The sequence below is a fragment of the Phascolarctos cinereus genome, unplaced genomic scaffold (assembly GCF_003287225.1).
Source record: "Phascolarctos cinereus isolate Bilbo 61053 unplaced genomic scaffold, phaCin_HiC Scaffold_4;HRSCAF=312, whole genome shotgun sequence".
In the NCBI taxonomy this organism is placed as follows: Eukaryota; Metazoa; Chordata; class Mammalia; order Diprotodontia; family Phascolarctidae; genus Phascolarctos; species Phascolarctos cinereus.
Window position 1 is genome coordinate 91,384,276 of NW_027555847.1, and position 23,682 is coordinate 91,407,957.

The 23,682-nt window shown below is 44.8% G+C and overlaps 1 protein-coding gene across 1 annotated transcript in view; it reads right to left on the reverse strand.

Moving 5' to 3' along the window:
• Nucleotides 1–23,682, reverse strand: part of WNT3A (Wnt family member 3A) — a 99,993-nt gene that overhangs the window by 42,779 nt on the left and 33,532 nt on the right. Inside the window, exon 2 of the mRNA XM_020999194.2 lies at nt 23,193–23,434. Within this exon, the coding sequence (XP_020854853.1) occupies nt 23,193–23,434 (242 nt within the window). The remainder of the gene's footprint in view (nt 1–23,192; nt 23,435–23,682) is intronic.

Consider the following 23,682-nt stretch of genomic DNA (forward strand, 5'->3'; position numbering starts at 1 on the left):
AATTATGACTTGAGATTCTAAAGCTGGAAGGGAGCTCAGAAGCCATCAAGTCTAACTCAAATTATTTTACATAGGAGGAAACTAAGTTCCTTCACTTTTCTGGGTTTCAATTTCTTTCTTATAAAAAGAAGGGATTGGACTAGATCAGAGATATCAAATTTGAGAGCTTTGACACTCGAGTGCTGCCTGAAACAGATTAAAATGTAATTGGGAAATATTTAACAAACTAAATGAAAATACAATAGAACACAGATAATGTTAACGTGTGGCTTTCTAAGTCGATATGTGGCCCAAAGGGATCTTTATGTATGTATTAGTCGTCCCTGTTTCTATTTGCTTTTGACCCTGAGGGACTAGATGGTTTGAGTCTGTGTCAGCTCTAAAATACTTAGGGAGCCTAAGTAATCCCGTGAGCTTTCTCTTATACCAAGCTAATTAGTTTATTGGGAAAGATTACCTCAAAGGTCCCTTCTAGCTCTAAATCCCACGATTTTATGACCTCAAGTACTTCACTTTAAAGGCTTCTAGCACGCTAAATGTGGCCCAAAAGAGGACTGAAGGGACCTGCTTAAAAAAAAACAAAAACAAACAAACAAAAAAACCCATCCCCAAAACCAACTACTTTATTTTCTGAAGTAGGTTAAACATGCTTCCTTCAATCTTTACCACTCGGACCTCTAAGATAAAGACGACTTTCTGAGAAGGGACTGAAACCTCTGTTAATGGCCACGTATTCTGAAGGCCCTTGGAGGTTATGGTCAGGACCACAAGGCAGATCCCCTGGACCCCTCTCCTAGGCACGCTCTGTCTGGGCTGGGCGACAACACACACACACACACACACACACACACACACACACACACACACACACAGAGCAACCAGGCTGCTGGGGCCCTCTCTTCAAAGGTGGCCCAGGAGTGTTAAACTCTGATCAACATGGCCCGCCTCGGTGGGGGGGCCCAGGCCCCCGAGCCCCCGACACAAAGCCCTGGGTGACCCCTGACACTATTAGGGGTCTCGCTGACCCTAATCCAATCAGACTGAATAGGGCAAGCGGAGTGGGCCCCGGCGGCCGGGCCGCCTGCTGACAGCGGGGAGCGGGAGGGGAGCGGGCAGGGAGCGCACAGGCGGGCCGGCGGCGGCCGCGGCGCGGAGAGGCTGCTGCGCCCCGGCGCCTGCATCTCCCCCGGCGGGCAGCCGCCGCCGCCTCCGCTGCCGCCCCCGCGCCTTCCTCCAGGCTCTGCGGAGCTCAATGACAGCGGGGACCACAATAGCCAGAAGCCATTTCTCAGCCCTGGTGGCAGGTCCGGGCCATAAGCCCCTCGCAGGGGGTAGGGCGCACAGATTTACTTTTCCCATTTAAAGCCAATGAAAAGGGGGGGGAGGGGAGGATCGTTTTCTTGGGCAGGGAGCGGGGCCGGGGAAGGGGGGAGATGGAAGGAGGGAGGAGGAGGAGAAAAGTGAAGGAAGGGGAAAAGGAGAGAAGGGGAGAAAGGGACAGAGAAGGAAAGGGGAAACAGTATGAGATAAAGAAGATAAGGAAGGTGAAGAGGGACGAGAAGGGAAAGGGGGACAGAGAGGGAGAGTTAAAGAGGATGGGGAGAGAAAGGAAGGAGAGAGAAGCAAGGGAGAGAAAAAGTGGAACATAAAAAAAGACATAAAGAAAATGGGAAAGTGGGAGGTAAAGGAAGTGACTTAGGAAGAGATAAAGAGTATGGAGACAGAGGAGAAGGAAAAGAAAGGAGACAGAAGATGAAGAGAAGGGAAGAGAAGAGAAAGGGACAGAGATGAAAGGAAGGACAAAGAGAACAGGTTAAAGAGGATGGGAAAGGGCCGGGGAGGGAAAGGGGGTACTGAGATGGAAGAGATAGAGGAGGGGAGAGAGTGGGAGGGGAAACAGGAGAAGAGGAGAGAAGAAACAGAGGGAGGACAGAGGAGGGAAAGAGAGAGAAAAGGAAGAGCTAAGGGGCCAAGTAATAGAATTCAGAAACACTTGATTATGGGGAACAGCATGATGAGGGCTTCCCTTGCTTTCTCTGTGACCATGTGAGACAGAGGGAGGAGGATGGCAGAGGGTTATGACCTCAGGGGAGCTTTCATAAGGGTCAGGGCCATTGCTAACACCATAGGGATTTTAGGGTGCTTGCTAAGAACTGGAATCAGAGACAGCTACGATTTCTGCTGAAGCTGTGCAGGGCCTGTTGGCTTAGGAGGGGGCACCACCGATTCCCTCTTAGCCTGCACTAAACCTGATCACCCCAGAAACTCAAGGCTCAGTTTTGCATTTATTTTGTATTTGTCTGTATACCTATTATTACCCCAAGAGCAGACTTTTATTTTGTCTTTGTTTAGACAGTGCCCCATATAGCAGTCTTGAGCTTAATGAAAGACATGAAAACTCATGAAAGCTTGTTGAATCGAATTGAAACAAAAGAGCAACAAATTCTGAGCCCAGCCTCAGCCTCATCCTCTCTTTGAGAGTCAGTTATGTTCTCCCATCTCTCCCAACCATAATAAAATTCCAACAGATTCCCTATACATTGGGTAGAGAGCTCCACAGTCACCTTCCTAGGGAAACCATGCACGTAGAATCTTCTGATATCTAACCACAATCCTTCCTGCTGCAGGAAGCCCAGGGCTGGGATGACCCCATAGAACAGAGGAATAGACTTGTAGCTTATCACACACCCTTATCGTTATATAATGCCACTCTGGAAAGCTCCAGGCTGGAATCTGGGGTGAAATTTGGGGTTGTTCTGCATCCTACAGGGGATGCAACATTTGCCAGCTGGCGGTGTGCCTGCTGAAAAATTCAGGTGAAGGGTGTGGCCATAGGGCTGAGGCTGGACCTGCCGAAGATCTTAGCTTCTCCACCCTATGGCCCAGTGCCACCTCAGCTGAAGTCCTAGGGAATCACTATCCCCCTGAGACCAAAGAAGATTGAAAAGTGGGGTGGAGTGACAGAGAACTGCAAAACCTTATACAGATAATACCTTTCGGGACTGAAAGTAGAGAACTCCAGAAATAAATGGGTAGGGGTGTGGTGGTGGAGAAAGAGCTCGTAAAGGTCACCTGGGGGCATTCCCCTGCTTCTGGAATCACACTGTGGATCAGAACCAGAAAGATTCCCCTCTCCCCCATACTCTTTGACTTTCCCACATTTCCCCCTGAATTATTTTTTAATTGATTAATTTATTTTTAGTTTTCAATATTCATTTCCATAAGCTTTTGAGTTTTAAATTTTCTCCCCTCCCCGCCACCTCCCTCCCGAAGACGGTATGCAATCTGATATAGGCTCTACATATATATTCCTATTAAACATATCGTAAATTATTTTTTTAAAGGGGATTCACTTAAACTTCTTGGTCATCTGTTCCTACTGTTCTGCCCACCTTCTTAGGGTCTTCCCTGAGTTTGACTAAAGCCTCCCCTATTGAAACTCAAGGCCCCACCTCCATCATAGAAGGAGGTCTTGAGGTCTAAGGAAATGATTTAAGACAAATGCAAAGGATCATCTAGGAAACAGCTGCCTTTGGTCCAGGTCCTATTCCTAAAAGGTCCCCTAGAATCTCTCTCCTCTTCCTTACTCCAAATTCTACCAATAGTTCACCTCTTCCAGGAAGCCTTCCCTGACTGCCTCAGCCTTAGATGATCTGTCCCTTTTTTTCCTCTTCTTTTTCCTCCTTTTCTCACTCTTACATCACAGAATCCCGTTGGGGATGCTCACAAGTGTAGTGTAGTAGAAAAATGCCTTTGGTGTCAGAAGTGTGCCATTTGGATGACTTTGGGTAAGTCACTTGACTTTTCTGGGCCTCAGTTTCCTCATTTGTAAAATGAGGATGTTCTCCAAGGTTCCTTCCATCTCTAAATGTATGGTCATATGACTAAGCTATAGCTTGAGGACCTGGGCCACTCTGATGGAAAGACTTCCCTTCCTCCCCAGCTACCCTCCTCAACTTTTGGAAATGGAACAAGTACATCTGTTCCCAGAATTCTAACCTTCATTCTCCACCAATCTAGATTTTCCCCATCCTTCACAGCGCTTCCCAGTCAAGTTCCACCTCCTCCAGGAAGCCTTCACTGGCTACCCTGGCCTACAGGGCTCATCTCTCCTTCCTCTGAGCTCCTCTAGTGCTCGAAGGTTGCAAGTGTTACACTGAGCCTAATACTTCATCGTGGGTTGTCCAGTGGTATTGTTTTTCGTTTGATGTTGTGTGAATCTTATCTCCCCAATGAGACATCGAGCTCCCTGAGGAGCAGGACAATGGTTTCTTTTCTTTTCTCCCTTGAAGGGCCTAGCAAAAGAGTTGTTCAGTAAAGATCTATAGCCAAGGATTGGTCCTCAATTTTTGTGCAAAATCCATAGGCTTTGAAGGCCCTGAATTTGGGGGTAAATGTCTTTAACCCTTTCTCAAGTTCTCTGAGGGAGCTATAAAGATCATTGGCTCCATTTTGCAGAGAAGGACCTTGAGGCTCAGAGAAAGGAAATTATCAGCTCAAGGTCATTTAGCTAATAATTTCTAAGCCAGGACTTGAAACTAGGGTTTTCCAGATGCTAGGTGGAGTACTCTTTCTACTCAACACCCCTCTACTCCACTCCACCACAGCCATAGTTCCACCAAATGTGGATTCCATTACTTTCAGGGTCTGACATTTAGAACACAGGGTGTACTACTTGGGATTGGAGGGAATGCTTAGATGCCTGGTCAAACTGTACATGGCAGGGCTCTTTTGCCTGCCTTAACAGCAAATCCCCAAACCCAGCACCCCTGGGGTGCCCTGTGGGGCCAATACTTCAGCCATGAGTCACAGGGCACAGGGCCCCTCCTGCTCAACCCTTTTCCTGCAGCACCTGGCATTTTCCCCAGCCCTCCTAGCCCTGACTAAGCTGGGCCTGAAGGCACCCGGCTGTGCTGATGACGTCACTATCAGTGGGGGGAGGGGGAGAGGCTGGGCAGGAGCCCTCCATCACCCTCTGTGTCACAGGACTCACGAAAATGCCAATACTATTTGCCCATTCATCTCTCACCTCCCCTTGCTTCCTATCAAACTGGGGCTGGAATATTTACTTCCAGGAAGTCTTTTCCTGACTAACCCCACCCAGTCCCTCCCTCTTCTGGCCTTACCAAAGTGGGGCACAGCTCATTCACATTTGGTGATATTGGGTTTAAGTGTTCTCAGGTTGTTTCACGTGCAAATGTCTGGTCTCTTTGATTTTAAACTCCGCAAGAGAAAATGCCACATCACTGTCTGGACAAAGGGACCATTCCTCCCAGCCCCCCTTCCCCTGCCAGAGGTCCTGTCTCTCCCATCAGACTACTCCCACAGCCCCCAGGGCAGACTCCCCTCACATACAAAGGGCTTTCCAACTTCTCGCTCAACCCTGGTGTTATCTTTCCCTTTCCTCAATATGTCTCCACATTGAGTAGAGACTTCTGTGCTGGAATCAGGGAAGCCTGGGTTCAAATCTTGCATCTCACACAAATGTATAACCATGGACAAATCACTCATCCTCTCTGAGCCTCAGTTTCTTTATCTTTAAGTGGGAGTAATTGTACCTAAATCTTAAGGCACTATATAGATTTATGATTATTATCTCATTCTCTTTTTTTGAGAGGGTTCAGAAACTGTCCAGAGACAAGTCACTACCTTATTACTCATGTATATTTAGTGTTCTAAGGATCAGTGGATAAAATGCTTATTTTTGTGGCTAAATAAAAGTATTAGGATGCAAATTCATCCTTTATAGGCTCACCTATAGGTGAGAAGGTCCTCTCAGTACACCTGACTCAGCAGCCCCAGCCACAGGGATGACAGGCACCATACCATCATTTTGATCTCCTCTGTAGGGAGGTACATTTTGGAAGCTTTTTCATTGTATTATCAGCAGCATTATGGCAGGGCCAGTGGCCTCTTCAAAATAAAAACAAAAGTAGGAGTGAACCCAGGGTGACCAAATAAAGTTCTCCCTGCTTCCGCGTCTGATAGTTTGCGAATCTTCCTGTTCACTCATCCCAAGACCACTGACAGAGCATAGAGCTGAGAGGGACCTGAGGGCTCTTAGTTTATCCTTATCATTTTCCAGATGAAGAAACTGAAGCCTAGAGAAATGAAGGGACTAGCTCATGGCCATCAGACACTAACCCTTGGAGATGGAGGACTAGGTAAAAGCCCATTGCAAACCTAAAGGCTCCTGGAGACCCGAGAACTGATCCTAGCTCTGTTACTCATCAAATGATGGATCACTGTGACCAAGTCACTTGCTTCTTGGGGCCTCAGCCTTCTCTTCGGTAAAAAGGGTTGAAATAGATGTTATTCAAAGCATCTTTCTAGCTCTAACAATTGTTTTCCCCAAATTCCAATGTCTAGCTTTATTTATTGCACTGTGGCTATTAAGTTGTGAGATAAGAAACCTGGCCCAGAGTGGTGAAGCAGTTGTGATTTTTAGTGGCCTGCTCAGAGTTATGTAGTGAAATATTCCTGTCCATGGAGCAGTGGTGTGGAGAGCCCACCTCACTACCTCCCCCTTCCTCTTGACATTCTTCTTCCACTCAGGGGTGTGGATTGCCATTCCCCCGCCTATGTCAGTGGGAGTGGCTAGCTGAAGGGGAGGATCTCCGCATGCAGGCTCTTGCTCCCCAACTCCCCCCTCCCAATTCGCACACACACACACACACACACACACACACACACTCACAACATGCACATGTACACACACACACACACATACACACACATACACATACATAGAAACTCTCGCTCCTCTGCTGCCTCAAGAAGGGGAAATGTAGACTTGGCATATCATGTTGGAAGGGTGGTTACCCATCTTGCCTCAATCAACAGAGATATCTCAAACCCTAGATACCTCAGCATGGCATCCTGGCTTCACAGAATCACCGAATGTCTGAGTGGGAAGGGACTTTAGGGATTACCTAGTGTAGTTGAGTCAGAATCGGAGGTTCAGAAAAGATGAAGTGACTTTCTCTCTGGCTCACAGGTATAAGGAGCAGGGTCACGTCTTCAATCTAGACCTTATCACGCAAGTCCTGTGTTCTTTCCAGGACACCATGGTTCATTCCTTCCATCAATCGACTGCCATTTATCAAGTAGCCGCTCGAGCACAGACTCTGTGCCAGGCGTTGGGACCACTATGAAATGTCCAAGTTACTGTGCTTGCTCCTAGCTTATAGTTTCACAGGATTCCTAGAATGGACCCCAGAGCTTCTCCAGGTCAATCCCTTCATCTCAGAGGAAATCACTTGTCCAAGGAGCCTAGTGGCAAAGCTGGGATCCAAATTCAGGTCTCCTGACTTGTAGTCCCAGGGCCAAAATAATAGCTACATCGCTGTTATTGGCACTGAAGCCAGCCTGGAATGAGAAATCTGGTCACTAAGGGGATTAATCCATTAGGAACATAATGTCAGGCCTCCCTTTAGTAGGGATTGTGTCAGGGATTCCTGCATCTGGGTCAGGCTCCAAGGGCTTGAGAAGACACTGAGGAGCTCCCTTCCCTGTTTCTCCCCAGCTGCTGCTAATGCTGACTTCAGCCCAGGGGCTGACTTGTAGGCACCCCATGCTCCTGGACAGTTGCCCCAGGCAACCACAAACACTCAAGGGCAGGAGGGACTTTGAGGGCTCATCTCACCCATCTCCTGGTAGGAAAGGTCTCCTGTCCGGCCTAAATCTTTCCCTGTGTTACTCAAAATGGATCCATCCGTGTCCTCATCAGTTTGGATAGTTCCTTGAGCCAGGCAGATTACAAGGCTTCTGGCCTGCTGGCCCATCCTGTGACACCCTTATCCATGTCTGCTCATGAATTCACCACAGGGGGTCCAAGCAGGACCTTAAATCTGTTACACTGCAATTAACTCCCATTTCCTTCTCCATTTGAGGAAGCCAAGTGCTCTGTGGTGGTTTCCAGCCCCAGGCACATTCTCAGCTCCCTCCCTCCTCTGGAATAGCCAGCCAGGAGAATCCAGCAAGAGCTGGGGAAGGTTTGTCTCTGGCCCTGTATATGTGTGTGTGTGTGTGTGTGTGTGTGTGTGTGTGTGTGTGTGTGTGTGTGTGTATGTGTGTGTGTGTTATTGTGTGGCTGTGTGCCTGCACCCTTCTGATAACCCAAATATGTCCCCCCTCAGGGAACTCCAACAGGAATGTGACTGAAATATCTAACAACCCCCTCCCACTTCCCACCAGTGGCTGAAGGGTCCTCTCCCTTCTCCCTGAGGAGCAACATTCTTCAGGCATGAAATCTTTCTGGGCTTACTCCCTCCCTCTTCTTTCCTTCTCTCCTCCCCGGTGGCTGTGACCCTAGTACTGGCCAGAAGGTACCTAAGCACAGGAGAGAGACTGAGGCTCCAGGGGCCAGAAAAGACACAGCCAACCCCTGATAGACCAAAAGAGGAACAACACACACACACACACACAACACACACACACACACACACACACACACACACACACATACGTCTTGCCCAAGGAGAGGTAGACAAAAGCACACACAGACATAGGGAGCATGAGTCCCACCTCTAATACATACTGACTGTGTAATCCTGGGCAAGTCATTTATCTTATAGTGCTCTAGAGAATTCCCTAAGAACAGGATGGCGACCTGCATTGTCAGCAGGAGTTCCCTTTCCTGGGAGTTTTCTCTACCAAAGAAATCACAAGTTTCATCCCTTTCCCTATATGGATACATATTAGACAAAAGCACTGATGTGTATATGTATATACAACTCCCACAGAAATACAAACACAAGCATGCAGAGAGATATTTAGGCAAAAACACTATTTCTTCAACATTTTCCCCAGAAGGCATCTCTCTCTCCAAGAATATCAAGCCAGAGTCAGACAGTCCCCACTGGTTTGAACCAAGGAGTCTTAGAAGCCTGAGAGGTGGCAAGAGAGCTGCTTTTTCCTTCTGGGTTTTGGCTTCTGCTTGGGCCCTATCTTAATGATCTGTACCTTATATTCAGATGCTATGGTTGTCATTGGACTGATGAAGGAACTGGTATCTGGACATCGATGATGTAAACTATTGGGTTTCCCTTATCTTGGGGTTGTAAGTAGGGTAACAGAAGGGTTGAGTTCTATCTTCTCCCCAATCAATGAATCAACAGAGTAAATGAGGCATTAAGGAACTTTCATATAACCTCATCATGATATATGCTGAGGTCTTTTCAAATTAATTTGAACTTTTGGCCATTGGATGGAAGGCATTCGATGCCACAGAGGAAACTGACTGATTGATTAGGGAGGGATTGGACTTCCAATCTCACAAACTGAATTAGTGGCAGGGCCAAGACAAGACCCCAGACTCTCTGACTCTCAGGTTTCTCAGGCTACTGCTTCTTCCTAACCTAGCCCACCCCCTTCATCAGGCTGCCTAGATAAATCAGATTGTGGCATTCCCAAAGGCTGTTTGGGGACAGAGGCATGAATTATAGGTTCTCTTTCCTAGACTCTCTTTTCAAGATCAGCCCAGATGCTGAGAGATAGCCTAGAGTTGAAGAATTCTCACTAACACTTTGGAGATGATGGTTATACACAGTGGGCTCTGGGAACAGTGGGAGTCAACCTCCTCTCCTTCTTGGGCCCTCCTGCTGCTCTCTCTCCATTTCCTTTCTTGAATATCAGCTGATATGCTGAAAGGGAAATGAGTTGGCATTACCAGCAATTACGTGGCAGTGGTAGTACCTGAAAGAAAAACTCTCTTTTTCTTTTTCCTTCCTTCCTTCCTTCCTTCCTTCCTTCCTTCCTTCCTTCCTTCCTTCCTTCCTTCCTTGTTCCCTCTTCTTCCTTCCTTCTTCCCTCTTCTTCCTTCCTTCTTTCCTTCCTCCTTTTTCCTCCCTCTTCTTCCTTCCTTCCTTCCTTCCTTCCTTCCTTCCTTCCTTCCTTCCTTCCTTCCTTCCTTCCTTCCTTCCTTCCTTCCTTCCTTCCTTCCTTCCTTTCCTTTCTTCTCACCCTTCTCCTCAACCCCCTACCTTCTTCAGCAATGGCAGCCATGATTCTACCACATGGAAGCAAGAACATATCCTTCCCTAGGTGAGTCATGACTGGATATGGAGCACTGGAAAGATTATGTGGGGTGTTAGGCAAAGAGACAAGGTTTAAGAGACCTGGGTTCTAGACGTGGTTTAATCACTGACGTCACTTATTATTTGGGGCAAGCTGTAGGACCCTTCTGGCCACAGTTTCCTTATCTATAAAATGGAGCTGATTACCTTCTGTTTCACCCAACTCAAGAAGACCTTAGAACACAAAATTTCAGAGCTAGAAGACAACTTGGAACAGGGAATGTCAGAGCTGGGAAGTACTTCAGGATATGGAACATAGCACCTCTATCTAGTCCAAGGCCCCTACCACTGAGCTCATTGCTATAGCTGCGCCTTCTGTCCTTAGGAGGGAGTAGGGGGAGGGGGCAGTAGCATCGAGGGTCTCCTCCCTGGCCTGGGGCAGACTTGAGTAATGTAGATCTGGAATCTTTCCTTGGTCCCTTATCTCCTAGCCCAATGGAGAGGAACAGGTTTGACCTCTCAGAGGCAGGGGTCCTGGCCCAAGACGGTACATGCAGGGATGAGTTTTGAGTAAAGGGGACTTCGATGGTACATTGGTCTTCTATACTACCCTCTTCCTCCCTCTAAATCCCACATCAAATGCCCACATTACACACACTGTGAAAACATACAAACAGCATAGAACATCTACTCACAGAATACATAGTGCCTCCTCCTCTCCTCTCACAAAACCTATTATGAATAGGAATATGACAAGCCATGGTTCTCCCCCTACCCAAACCTTTTCCCTGAAAGTCTCGACCCCACTTCAGGGTCTTGCTGCTGCCTGTCATTGTAATAACTCACCCAGCCTCTATTTCTCTTTTCCTAGGGGGTAGGAGTTGGGATGGAAGGGCTCAGAGACGGGAGAAGATAGGACTTAGGGACCTCTCAAATTCATGTATTGGGGCAGCTAAGTGGTGTATTGGATAGAGCACCAGCCCTGGAGTCAGGAGGACCTGAGTTAAAATCTGGCCTCAGACACTTGACACTTACTAGCTATATGACCCTGGGCAAATCACTTAACCCCGACTGCCTTAACAAAACAAAAAACAGCAACCACATATTACAACCAAAATGACACTAATAATGACTATATTTCTTGCCAGCTTTAAATTTCACAATGTCTACATCTTGATCTTGGGGATAAATCAGGGGAAAGTTTTCCATCTCTCAGCCCCAGCCTTTTATGAGAATACTGTCTCCATTACCTAGCACAAAGCCTTTACACAACCCTGTGAGGGACACTGTAAGGATCAGTATTTACCTTTGGGGAAACAGGCTCAGAGCCTCAAGGAATAACTTGTCCAATGTCCCACAGCAAGATAGTGGTAGAGCTAACTAGAACCCAAGGTTTCTTGACTCCCAATCTGGTGCTCCTTGAAGGGATGAGGAGGGACAGGTAAGAAAGTGTAACTTTTCCCTCACTATCTACTTAGGACAGTAGGTGACATCTCCCAGAATCATCTCTCTCCAAAGAAACCTGAGTGAGACTATGCTAAGGAGAAGAGTAGATAGAGGGGCTCCAGCCTAAATGGGGGCAGAGCCAGCCTCTTGCAACCACCAATCTGGACACCAATGGTGAGGGTTACCTACTGTGACCATATGTTTTGAACCCCAAATTGGGACTCCTGGTGTGGCAAGGATATTTGTCCTGTAAATCTCTAACAAAACATGCATTTTCTTTTCCTGAAACTAAGACTATGCCAGAAAATGCCCCGGTTCCCTTTGACTCTTTGGCATTCAGGACCTCTCCCTATAAGGCCTCAGGTCCTCTGTTTAATCAAGTAAATAATACTTGTGTCTGTCTCCTCTTCCTCTTTTCTAACACACACCTCCTGCTCCTGGCAGGCTGGTTTCTCTGTGTCCTAACAAAGTCATGCTGCTAAGTTTGACACCTGGGGGACTAACTCTACCACTTCCCCCCACCCCCCAGGTTATTTATCATTGTAGACAAGGCTTTTACTAAGGCAGGAGAGAGCACAGGCTTCTTGGGATTCTTGCTTCTAGATTCTCAGAGATTACCTCCATCCAATTCCCCCATTTCCAGATGAGGAAAGTGAGGTCAAGAGATAGAAAGTTGACTTGCTAAAGGGCATTTACGGTTAGTAATTTAGTTTAGTGGTTAGTAGAATTCTGGAATTCAGTTGCTTTGAGAGTTCTCAAAGAAAACACAATTTCTCTCTGGCAGTCAGATGGAGTAAAGGAGAACAGATCTTGGAGTCAGGCGACCTGAGTTCTAATCCTGATGTTACCAACAGCTCACTATGTGTTCCCTTCCACCGAGCACTTTCCCTTTCCAGGCCTCAGTCTCCTCCTCTGTCAAAAGTGAGGGTTTGGGGGCAGCTAGGTGGCACAGTGGATAAAGTACCGGCCCTGAAGTCAGGAGGACCTGAGTTCAAATCCGGCCTCAGACCAAACACTTGACACTTACTAGCTGTGTGACCCTGGGCAAGTCATTTAACCCCAACTGCCTTAAAAAAAAGAAAGAAAAGGAAAAAAGAAAAAAAAATGTGGGTTTGGGCTAAGTGGTCCTGAAAGTCCCTTCTAGTATTCCTTCCTCTCCAGGTTTCACTGCTGACTCTGCAGAATTTCTTTACCATACCATAAAAACCTCTGCAGCCTGAAAGCCCACTTCACCATTAAGTTTCTCATGCTAAAAGTACCTTTCTCCCCTGTGGCTTCTGGCTCTGATTGGCTGGTTCTTCCCAAGGCCCCCATCTGAAGGAGATTCTCAGCCCAGCCATATCTTCATTTCCCTCCTGACTTTCCCTACCACAGCTCTTCATAGAGCTTCATCTCTTCCCTCCCTCCCTCTCCCCCCCCCTTCAGCTTCTTTTTTGAGTTGCCTTCCTGAATTAGATTGTAGCTCCTTGAGGGCAGAGACAGCCTTTCTTTCTGCTTGTATTAGCATTCCTAGCCCTTGATTTCTAGTTCTGCCATTCTTTGTTGTATGTTCAACATTCTATGTGCTAAATTCACTTCTGGCTCTGGCATTCATTTGCAGTTCTGAAATTTGGCATTCTACATTCTAAGGATCCTTCCAGCTTTAAAATTCACAGAATCCCTGAATCTCAGAGCTGGAAGACACCTCACATACCATCCAATCTAAGCCATATCTAAACAAGAATCCCCTTTACATCATACCAGATGAGTGGGAGGTGGCCTGTGCTTGAAGACCTCAAACATGGGGGGACCCACTACCTCCTGAAGCAGCCTGTTCCCTTTAAGAAGTTTTTCTTTACCTCAAGCCTACATTTGCCTCTTGACAACTTTGATCCACTACTCTTAATAGTGACCCCTCTGGGGTCAAGGGAAAAAAAAGTCATCTTAAATACTTGAAGGCAAATATCATTTCCCCTCTAAGTCCGCTCTTCTCTAGGCCAAACATCAGAACTTCCTCCATAAGGTGTGTAGACTCAAGGCCTTTTATCCTTCTGTAGACAGTCCCCATCTTCTTAATACCCCTTAAGATATTGTGCCTATGACTGAAAATAAAACTCTAGCTAAGAATATAGTATCAAATCCCTAGTTTTGGTCTTGGCTACTCTGCCTCTCTGAAGTCAGCCCAAGTTAGCACTATAGCTTTTCTGGCTCTCATACCATCGACTGACATTGACCTTGAGGTTCCCTAAAACTCTCAGCTCTTTCCATCCCTCAGCTCTGGGCACTTTCGCTGGCTGTCCCCCATGCCCAGAATGTTCCCTCCTCATCTCCATCCACTGGCTTCCTAGTCTCAACTAAAATCCCATCTTCTACAGGAAACCTTTCCAAATCCCTCTTAACTCTAGGGCTTCCCTTCTGTTAATTATTTCCCACTTATCTTGTATTTAGGATGTGTATATTTATTTCCAGGTTGATTCCCCCCATTAGAATGCGAGATCTTTGAGGGCAGGGACTGTCTTTTGCCTCTTTCTGTATCCCGAGATAATATAGTAAAGGACTGCCAGTTCAACAGATTAAAACACATTAGTAGAAATGCAGACGCTTGAAGGAATGCGGAGGGAGATGTAAGAAAGTGTCTTTTTTCCTCCCTATGCACTTAGATCTCCCACAATCCATCTCTCCCCAACAAAAGCCAAAGAGACCAGACTAGGGAGAAGAACAGAGGGACACAGCTGATCTCTTGTAGCCACTCTCTTATTAACTAAGGGTTCCAATCCTTGTAGAAGATCTTATACAAACTAACAAGAACTTTGGTGTCCAAAAGCCTTGGGAAAAGAAGGCTAAACAGAAACAGTTAAAGATTCATGAATCTTTAATCCTTCCATGACTATCGAAGTAGGTGGCCAGAAAATGCACTCTCCAAAAGACAGATCAGTGCTGTCTAGGGTACCAGCATGTTAAAAAAAAACCTGGTAAATATTAATGGGAAGGAAAAAAAGAAACACCAGAGGATGAGTTAAATCCCAGATATGCTGCTTACTACCTATGCGACCTTGGACAAATCACCTTATCTCTCTGGGTCTGAGTTTCTTCATCTGTAAAAAACAGGAACTGGACTCGATTTCTCTGGGACTAGACCTTTCCCCAAATCCATTCTATGTGTTGCTGGTAGAACATCATGTAGCTCAGTAATATTTAGCACCACATTAAGGTCATTTTTTCAAGGTCTGTAATCTGGCCCAAACCTACTCACCTAAAGAGAGGTGTGGGAATAGAGGAAAGACCAGTGGACTTGGAGGTAAGGGGACCTAGATTTGGGCCTTAGCTCTACCTTTCTTGACTTTGAACAATTCACTTTTTTTTTTTGTTGAGCCTCAGTCTTCTTTCTCTTTAAAATGGGGATCAGAGTACCTGCTGTACTCCCTCTCTCATAGTATGGTTGTAAGGAAAGGACTTTATAAGATTTAAAGCCAGGTAGAAATGAGCCAATATTGTTTTCCTTATTTTCCATTACTTCCAAAAATGCTCCCTCTATCCTAGGCAGACCTGTTTCCAGGGACTATACTCTTTCTCACCTTCATAACTTAGTTTCTCCTATGTCTTTCATCTATAACCATAAGCACTGATTTCTCCCATCCTCTAGACTTCTGAATTTGCAAAGAAGCACTTAGTTATTCTGAAACTCTTTAGCCTGGCATTAAAAGCCTCCCACAATTTATCAATAACCTACTTTATCCACCCTTTCTTTTCATTTTAACTTCCTTTTCTTAACTCTCTTCATCCTAAACCTCCCACATTCCAGATAAACTGAACTACACACTGCTCTCTGATTTCCTGCTGTCATTACCTACCTCTGCATGTGTCCCTCAAAGCCTAGAATTCCATCTTTCCTTCCAACATCAGCTCAGGGGCCAACCCTGTCATGAAATGGCCCTGAACCCTTATGCTGAAAGCATTCTCTTGCCACAGATGTTCTCAGAGCACTTTTCTGGGTCTCTGCTTTGCCCCTATCACATGTTGACCTGTATCGTATTTATTTGTGCAAATGCCATATCTTCCCTCTTAGACTAAGCTCTAGGAAGGCAGGGACAGAACTATTTTTCATCTCTGTATCTTCCTCAGTTCCACAGTCCAGGATCTTGTATGGAGTAGTTACATAAGGAATGTTTAATAAATTAAATTAAATGTGTGACAATCTATTCCTTTTTTTTTTCCTTTTTAGGCAATCGAGGTTAAGCAACTTGCCCAGGGTCACACAGTCAGTAAGTGTCAAGTGTTTGGTCTGAGGCTGCATTTGAACTCAGATCCTTCTGACTTCAGGGCTGGTGCTCTATCCACTGTGCCACCTAGCTGCCCCAATGTGTGACAATCTAGTCTCTCTCATCACCTCTCTGTCCAAATGAAGACTCTTTAAGGGAAGCAATCATGACCTTTCCTTCTTTCTGTCTTCATCACAGGCTGGTGGAGCTTACCAGCTGTCTTTACCTTGGCCAGAACTGTAAGGGTCCAGAACAAAAAAATGTGAGAGACAGACAGACAGACAGAGACAAAGAAAAACATAGGAACAGAGACATACAGAAAGACAGAGACAGAGACAAAGAAAGACAGATACAGACAGACATAGAGACAAAGAAAGACAGAGAGAGAGAGAGAGAGAGAGAGAGAGAGAGAGAGAGAGAGAGAGAGAGAGAGAGAGAGAGAGCCAAGGACAAGAAGATCTTTTTGTAAAGATTTCTTTTTAATGTTTTCCTCCCAAATTAAAAAAAAAAGAAGGGATAGGAATTTTATTTTTTTTAAACATTTTTAAGGTATTTGTAGGCCTTCATATCTGGAAATATGTCCAAAGTGATTATTTTTCAAGAACCAAAAGCTCTATATAATATGTGAGTATTTCTCTGTTGTTACTCTAGAAAAGTGAAACAATTTGGGGAGACCCTGTGACAGGAAGAGAAAACTGTGGAATACATTCTCCCTTCTTCACTTCAAGACTAATGGGGGGCAGTTTCCAAAAATGGAAGTCCTTAGGCTAATTTGGCTTCTCCTTCTCCATGAAAAACTTTTGATATGGAAAATCCACTTAAAAGAAGTATAGCATGTGCTTCAAGTCCCCTCATATTTCCATTTCTCTAGTCCTCCTTCCCTTGCTGTTAAATTTCTGTCAATTTTACATCTCCAGTTTTTGCTTAGAAATACCTTCCCTTTTCCTAGTCTATCCAAATCCCGCCCATCCTTCAAGGCACAGCTCAACTTCCTTCTCCTCCCATAAGCCTCCTTTTATTATTCCTGTCTCCTTTGATCTTTCTCCTCTTCTACCCCCCCAATAGTCTTTATTGTCTGTAATACACAACTTCATTCCACAAAAGTCCTGCTCTGCTGAGACATCCCAGTATAGAGATGACCCTGGGTTTTCCAAGGCTGTCTTAACAGAATGTAGATTCTGTCAGGTCCAAGCAAATTGGATCTGCTTCAAGTACAGTCCCAGAGAGTCTGTGTCTCCTGTCTGTGGACTGGCTTGGCTAGGTACAGAGAAACTCATCATTGACTGGTTAGCCACTAGCTGATGAATTGTTTGGCTACCATGAGGACAAAAACAATTAAAATAGTCAGTGACCCTCAATTCTATGTGGCCCCCTTCTTTACTCACAGCGATGATGGAAAAGGGGCCATGGAAATCTACAAGTCACAGTTTTTCAACTCTCTACAATCAATCATTGAACTATTGGCACACTAAGTTTCAGATCTTTATCCAATGATCTCTAAATTGATATATGCCACACTGGCATTCTCACTATAAATGAAATCTCCAAAGATAAAGAAGTGGGAGTCAGATGGAAAAAAAAATGTCTCTTGGGCTCTCCTAGCCCAAACAAAAGTAAACAAAAGAACAAAAAAAAAAGGAGGTCGGGAGGATGGGAGAAATCAGTGCTTATAGTTATAGATGAAAGACATAGGAGAAACTAGGTCATGAAGGTGGAAAGTAGTATAATCCCTGGAGACAGGTCTGGCATAGTTGCTTTTATCCTATGCCCAGAGACTAGAAGAACCATTTTTCCCTGGGAAATTTCTCCATCTTGCCTTGCAGTCCTCCAGATGAGCGTAGGCAAGGGAACCATCATGACTGTTACAGCTTACCGGTCAACTTTTGCTGTTGAGAATGAAGAAATCCTATGAATACCAAGATTCCACCCCCCTGTCCCTCACTCCCAACCAAGTCAACATATTCACTGATACTCAGTGAGTTGGATGAGAAGGTAAACATGGGGGAGGACAGGGAAAACTATGATGAAAAGTACGCTTCACTAAGAAATGAATGGGCTGCAGATTTTCAGAAGCCTCATGTTTGTATATTGTGGATAGTTTCTTCAAAAGGCTTGGGAGGCAGTGGACATGGTGAGCTTCAAACAACACCTGAAAAAAAAATGAAACTGACCATATCTTAACACACAGGAAACAACTGGTTACTAACATGGGAGTCATTTCAGATTCAGCTGTGTGTAGCCAGATGTACTGGTTAGAGCAAAGGGCAAAACAAATAACAAATTAACTAATTAAACTAATAACAAATTAAAAAGAAAGGATAAAGATGAGAAGATGCTATATGCAATTAAAATAGCTCCAACCTGCCCTACTTAGGCTGTTGATTCTGAATAATAATAACTGACATTTATAGAGTGCTTGATGGCTTAGAAAGCACATTATTTCAACTGAGCATGGAAAAAATTGTGAATAGTATTACTACCAAAAAAAAAAAAGCAGTCAGGCCTGTCCCCTATATCTACTTCCTCATCTCTATAAAATCATTATAAGCATGATCTACACATCTATCAAGGGCACCCTTGATGAAAGTATGACAAGAGAACAGGTAAATTTTTACTGACACTGCTCTATAGTAGACCACGTTTTCATAGTTGCAAGATTGACTGAGAGGTGTTCAGAATACACTCACTGTTTTTTGTTTTCCAACCTCCCCCCACTTTGCCCCCAAAGTATTTGACTTAGTAGATCAAAATGCAGCCTTCAAGGCTCTTTCCACAACATTTTCCCCTATGCATTTGCTAGGATTATGGAAGATTCCTTGATAGATACAAACACAGAGGTAACGTTGTTCAATGATCCTCTGATTATGAATAGTCAAGTGAATCATAAAATGGGGAGACATCTGCTTATGCAAGGTATTTGCCAATGTCATGGAAAATATCTAAATGGAATAATAATAGTAATAACAACAACAATAATGATGACTATGATAATAATTGTAGCTAATATTTATAAAGTACTTAAAGGTTTGTAAAGCACTTTCCACATATTTCATTTGATCCTCACAACAGTTTGGCAAAGTGGGTGCTATCATTCCCATTTTACAGATGAGAGAACTGAGGTTGAGAAAAGTTCAGTGACCTGGCCAGGTTCACACAGATAGCAAGTGTTTGAGGGAGAATTTGAACTCAAATTTTCCTGAATCCATGTCCAACGCTATCCATTATATCACCTGTATTTGCTACAAATGTTGAGGCTCTTCGATGCCATTGTTCACAGTTAACATTGTGTTGATTGCATTTAGCACTGGAGTGATGAAGGACCTCTTCTGTGGCATCCATGCCCCCTCAAAAGAGAGCAGTATAGCAAGCTATACAAATAAAACAAAATGGACGTTGAAGGCAGATTGCTCAGATTAGGATAAGCAGTGGGATGGGGCAGCTCATTGAGTTAGCCTATTCATCCTACCAGAATTCTTTTTTTTTTTTAATTTTTGCGAGGGAATTGGTATTAATTAACTTGCCTAGAGTCACAGGTAGTAAGTGCTATTTGTCTGAGGTCACATTTGAACTCAGATCCTCCTGACTCCAGGGCTGGTGTGCTACCCACTGCGCCACCTATGAACCAGAATTTCTTAAAGCACCTAAAGGGTCATGCTCTCAAGAAGCTTAAATTCTATTGGGAGAGAAGAGAAAAAACGTATCCTGAGAAGTAAATAGAAAGTTATGTGGTGGTGGGGGCACTAGAAAGGGAATTATATCTTGTCTATACAAGATGGCACTTCAGTTGAGCCTTGAAGGAAGCCAGATACCTATGAGGCAGAGGAAAGAAGGGAGAGCATTCCAGGTATGTGCTGTGTAAAGGTATGGGAACAGGAAATGAAATATTATGTGGGAGGAATAGTAGGTAGGTCATTTTAGTTGGAATGTAGATTGCTTGGAGAAAAGTAATGTGATACCCCAAAGAAATAGAAAAAGAACCCCATGTGTACAAAAATATTTTATGGCAACTCTTTTTTTTTTTTAAATGGAAAACATTTGGAAACTAAGGTGTGCCCATCATTTTGGGGAATGGCTGGACAAATAAATCATGGTAAGCAATGGAATATTACTGTACCATGAGAAATGATGAAAGGGATGGTTTCAGAGAAATCCTATAGCAACTAATGCAGAGCAAATGAGCAGAAACAGGATGGCAATTTATATAATAACAATAACAATGAAAGGAAAAACAACTTGGAAAGACTTAAGAACTCTGATCAATGTAATAACCAACCAGTATTCCAGTGATGAAGCTTTCACCTCCCAACTTCTGCCTCAGAACAGATAGATTCAAAATGCAGAACAGGACACCCAGTTTGGGACATGGCCAATATGTGAGTTTAGTTTGCTAGTCTATGCATAATTGTTACAAGAGTTTTGTTTTTACTTCTCCCCCCACCATGGTGTGTGTGTGTGTGTGTGTATCTGTGTGTGTGTGTGTGTGTGTATGTATGTAAGGATTAGGATTAGAATTTCCCCTCAGAAGAGAATAGAAGAAGGGACAGAAGAAATTGCAGAGAAACAGGACATTTTTGAAAGTTAAATGTTAAATTTATTACAAACTTTAAAGGAGATGTTCAGTTTCATGTATAATCCTTTTTTTTTCTGTTTTACAATCTATATTGAAATGCTAATTTTATTTCATGTTTGTTAAATTTAGGAAAAAAAAGAAAAAAATTCTGTGTGGCAATCCTGGAAAGTCCAGTTGGAACCAGACCATGAAGGGCTTTCATCAGCACATATATCTTTAGATAAGAGCTGTAGATAGACACTGAGATGGGCTTAGAAATGAACAGGAGGAAAAGAGAGGACTAGACTGCATTTGGGAAATCATGCAGTACTTTGCCTTATCCCAAGTTACTCTTTGCCACCCCAAACCCACATTTTTAATATCAGTATTTCCCTGGTGACATTAGATAGTTGCAAGTCATGGAATGCCACCCTCTCAGAAGAATTAAAACTGAAAATGGCCTAACTAGAAATGGAAAGCTACATGGTGGGTGTATGACGGTTGCAGAATATTACTGATGAGAACTTAAAAGGGAGACGTGTCATAAAATATGTCACCCAGGACATGTATGACCTGAAAAGGAAGTGGGCTAGTCAAGGAGTGGGAGTAAAAGATAAGAGATGAGTAGATCAGCATTGGGGCATTATGCCCCATGTGGAAAATTTATGGAAGGGCATAGTAATTGCCCAGGATGAGAAGGAATAGATGATCTAGACTGGCTCTTGTGGCAGGAATACCCACATATAGAACACAGAATGTCAGAGTGGGAAAGGACCTCAGAAATCACCTCATCAGACCTGCTTATCTTTGTAGCAGGTGACTGAACTGTCATGGGTGACTGGCCAATAGGGGCCTGGTCCTTTTAGTACGTACAATCTGCTCTGCCTGGTGCCAATTCATGTGGATGCTTGGCAAGACTGCTTCCGAGGGCATAGGTAACAGAGGTCCTGCCCTTCACATCAGAGCATGGGCAGATATTCTGTGACTTTCCTGTTTGCTTACTGCACGATGAAAGGCCTTTTGTTGGCTGCTGCACTGGAAGTGAGTGCACATTCAAAGGGCTATTAAGGTGGCACGATGGATAGAGTGACGGGCCTGGAGTCAGGAAGACCTGAGTTCAAATCCTTCCTTAGACATTTACTAGCTGTATGAACCTGGGCAAGTCACTTGGCCCTATTTGCTTTACTTTCCTCATCTTTAAATTGAGCTGGAGAAGGAAATATATCTTTGCCAAGAAAACCCCTACTAAGGTCACAACAGCTGGACATGATCGAACAATAACATTAAGGGAAGACAGGCTATAAGCCTCTGGGTTGGGAAGCAGGCATTGGGCCCTTCTCTCCCTGCCCAGATTGCTATGTGGCCTATGATCACTCAGTATCTGATTATTCTTTCTTCTTCTTCTTCTTCTTCTTCTTCTTCTTCTTCTTCTTCTTCTTCTCTTCTTCTTCTTCTTCTTCTTCTTCTTCTCCTTCTCCTTCTCCTTCTCCTTCTCCTTCTCCTTCTCCTTCTCCTTCTCCTTCTCCTTCTCCTTCTCCTTCTCCTTCTCCTTCTCCTTCTCCTTCTCCTCCTCCTCCTCCTTCCTCCTCCTCCTCCTCCTCCTCCTTCCTCTTCCTCCTCCTCCTCCTCCTTCTCTTCCTCTTCCTCTTCTTCTTCTTCTTCTTCTTCTTCTTCTTCTTCTTCTTCTTCTTCTTCTTCTTCTTCTTCTTCTTCTTCTCCTTCTTCTTCTTCTTCTTCGCAATTGGGGTTAAATGACTTGCCCAGAGTCACACAGCTAGTGAATGTTATGTGTCTGAGGCCAGATTTGAATTCAGGTCCTCCTGACTCCAGGGCTCTATCCACTGTGCCACCTAGCTGTCCCCAGTATCTGCTTCTTCATCTCTTTATGTTAGCTCTTTCTTTTCTTGGGTGAATGAATATCAGAGATAACCTGAGCTCTGAAAGATCAAAAGAGCTATCAGGATCCTGGACCTGGAGTTTATATAAAAGTCTGCTGGCAGCTAAGCTTGGTGAGGAGGGCAGTCTTGGGCAGTGATTTGTAGGGTCGAGTAGTCAACGTGGAAGTCAAGGTGTCGTGTGCAGCAGCAAGGCAGTGGCTGGGACGTGAGCTTGGTAAGGTGACTGCTCGTAGTAGCTACTTTCTGTTTGGATCTACTATCCCCAAAGACTGAGGAAGAAGAAGGGGGAAGCATGCCGTAGTTCCGTGCAGAGATTTTTGCCCTTTGGTTCTCACTATATATTTTTAGTGAATATTCCTTTTAAAAGCAATTGATATTAATATTTATTGATGATAAAGCAAGTGTTTAATGATATTGGGACAGCAATCACTGTTAACTGATGTTGGGACGAACTCCAGAATGGGAGTTTGAGACAAGAGCATTAGAGGAGACCTCATAACACCTTAAGATTATCCCCAGGACCTTAAAGGGGAGGAAGAGCTGAACTCTGGGGCCCGGAGCCCCCAGCGGGAGCATGAGCTCAGAGACCTGCTACACTTTATAGATGAGGAACGAGAGACCCACAGAGGTCAAGGGACTTGCTCATGGCCACAGGTAGAACACAGCAGAACCAGAATTAGAGTTAGGTTACTCAGTGAATCATCACTGGGTGATTAGCTGAGGGACTAATTAGCCGGGATGCCTCCTCCGGCCACTTGGAAGGCCTTCCCTTCCTTTACCCCATCACCCAGCCCAAGGCAGGGGGAGGAGGGGTTGTTTCCCTTACTATTACTAGAGTCCTCCAGGGTGGCATAAAGATTACCCAGTACAACCTTCCTATTTTAAAGATGAAGAAGCCAAGAACAAGAGAGGGCAAAGGACTTTCCACAGCCACGCGGGGAATTAGTGGCAGAGCCACTAATGATACAGAATGATATTTCCCAGACCCCACAACTCCTCAGGGATGGTGCCCGCCTTTTGCTAAACCCACACCCCTAGCTAGTACCTTTGTACAGTACCGGGCCGAAGATGGCAAGGCTGTTGTTGACAGTGGTACAGTTCCATCGCCGACCTCGGAACTGATGCTGGCACTCCTGGATGCCAATCTTCACACCTTCAGCCACACTGGGCATGATATCTACGTAATTCCGACAGAAGCGCAGCTGTTTGGGCACCAGGCCGGGAATGCTCCCACACAGGATGGGCTGAGTGCCCAGTGAGGAGTACTGATGCCCCACAGCCAAGGACCTAGGAGGTGGGGGTGGGGAGAGACAAGAAGACCCTTGGTTAATAATGTAATTCAATTCAATTCATTTCACTTCAGTTCAAATCAAGGCAATCCAACACACATTCATTAGGTGCCTACTGTATACCACAGAGTACCATATTTGGCACTGGGGGAGATACTAAGATAATTAAGACATGGTTTCTACCCTGATGGAGTTCACAGTCAATAATCATTTACTGAGTGTCTACTGCCTATGCTGGAGGCTGTG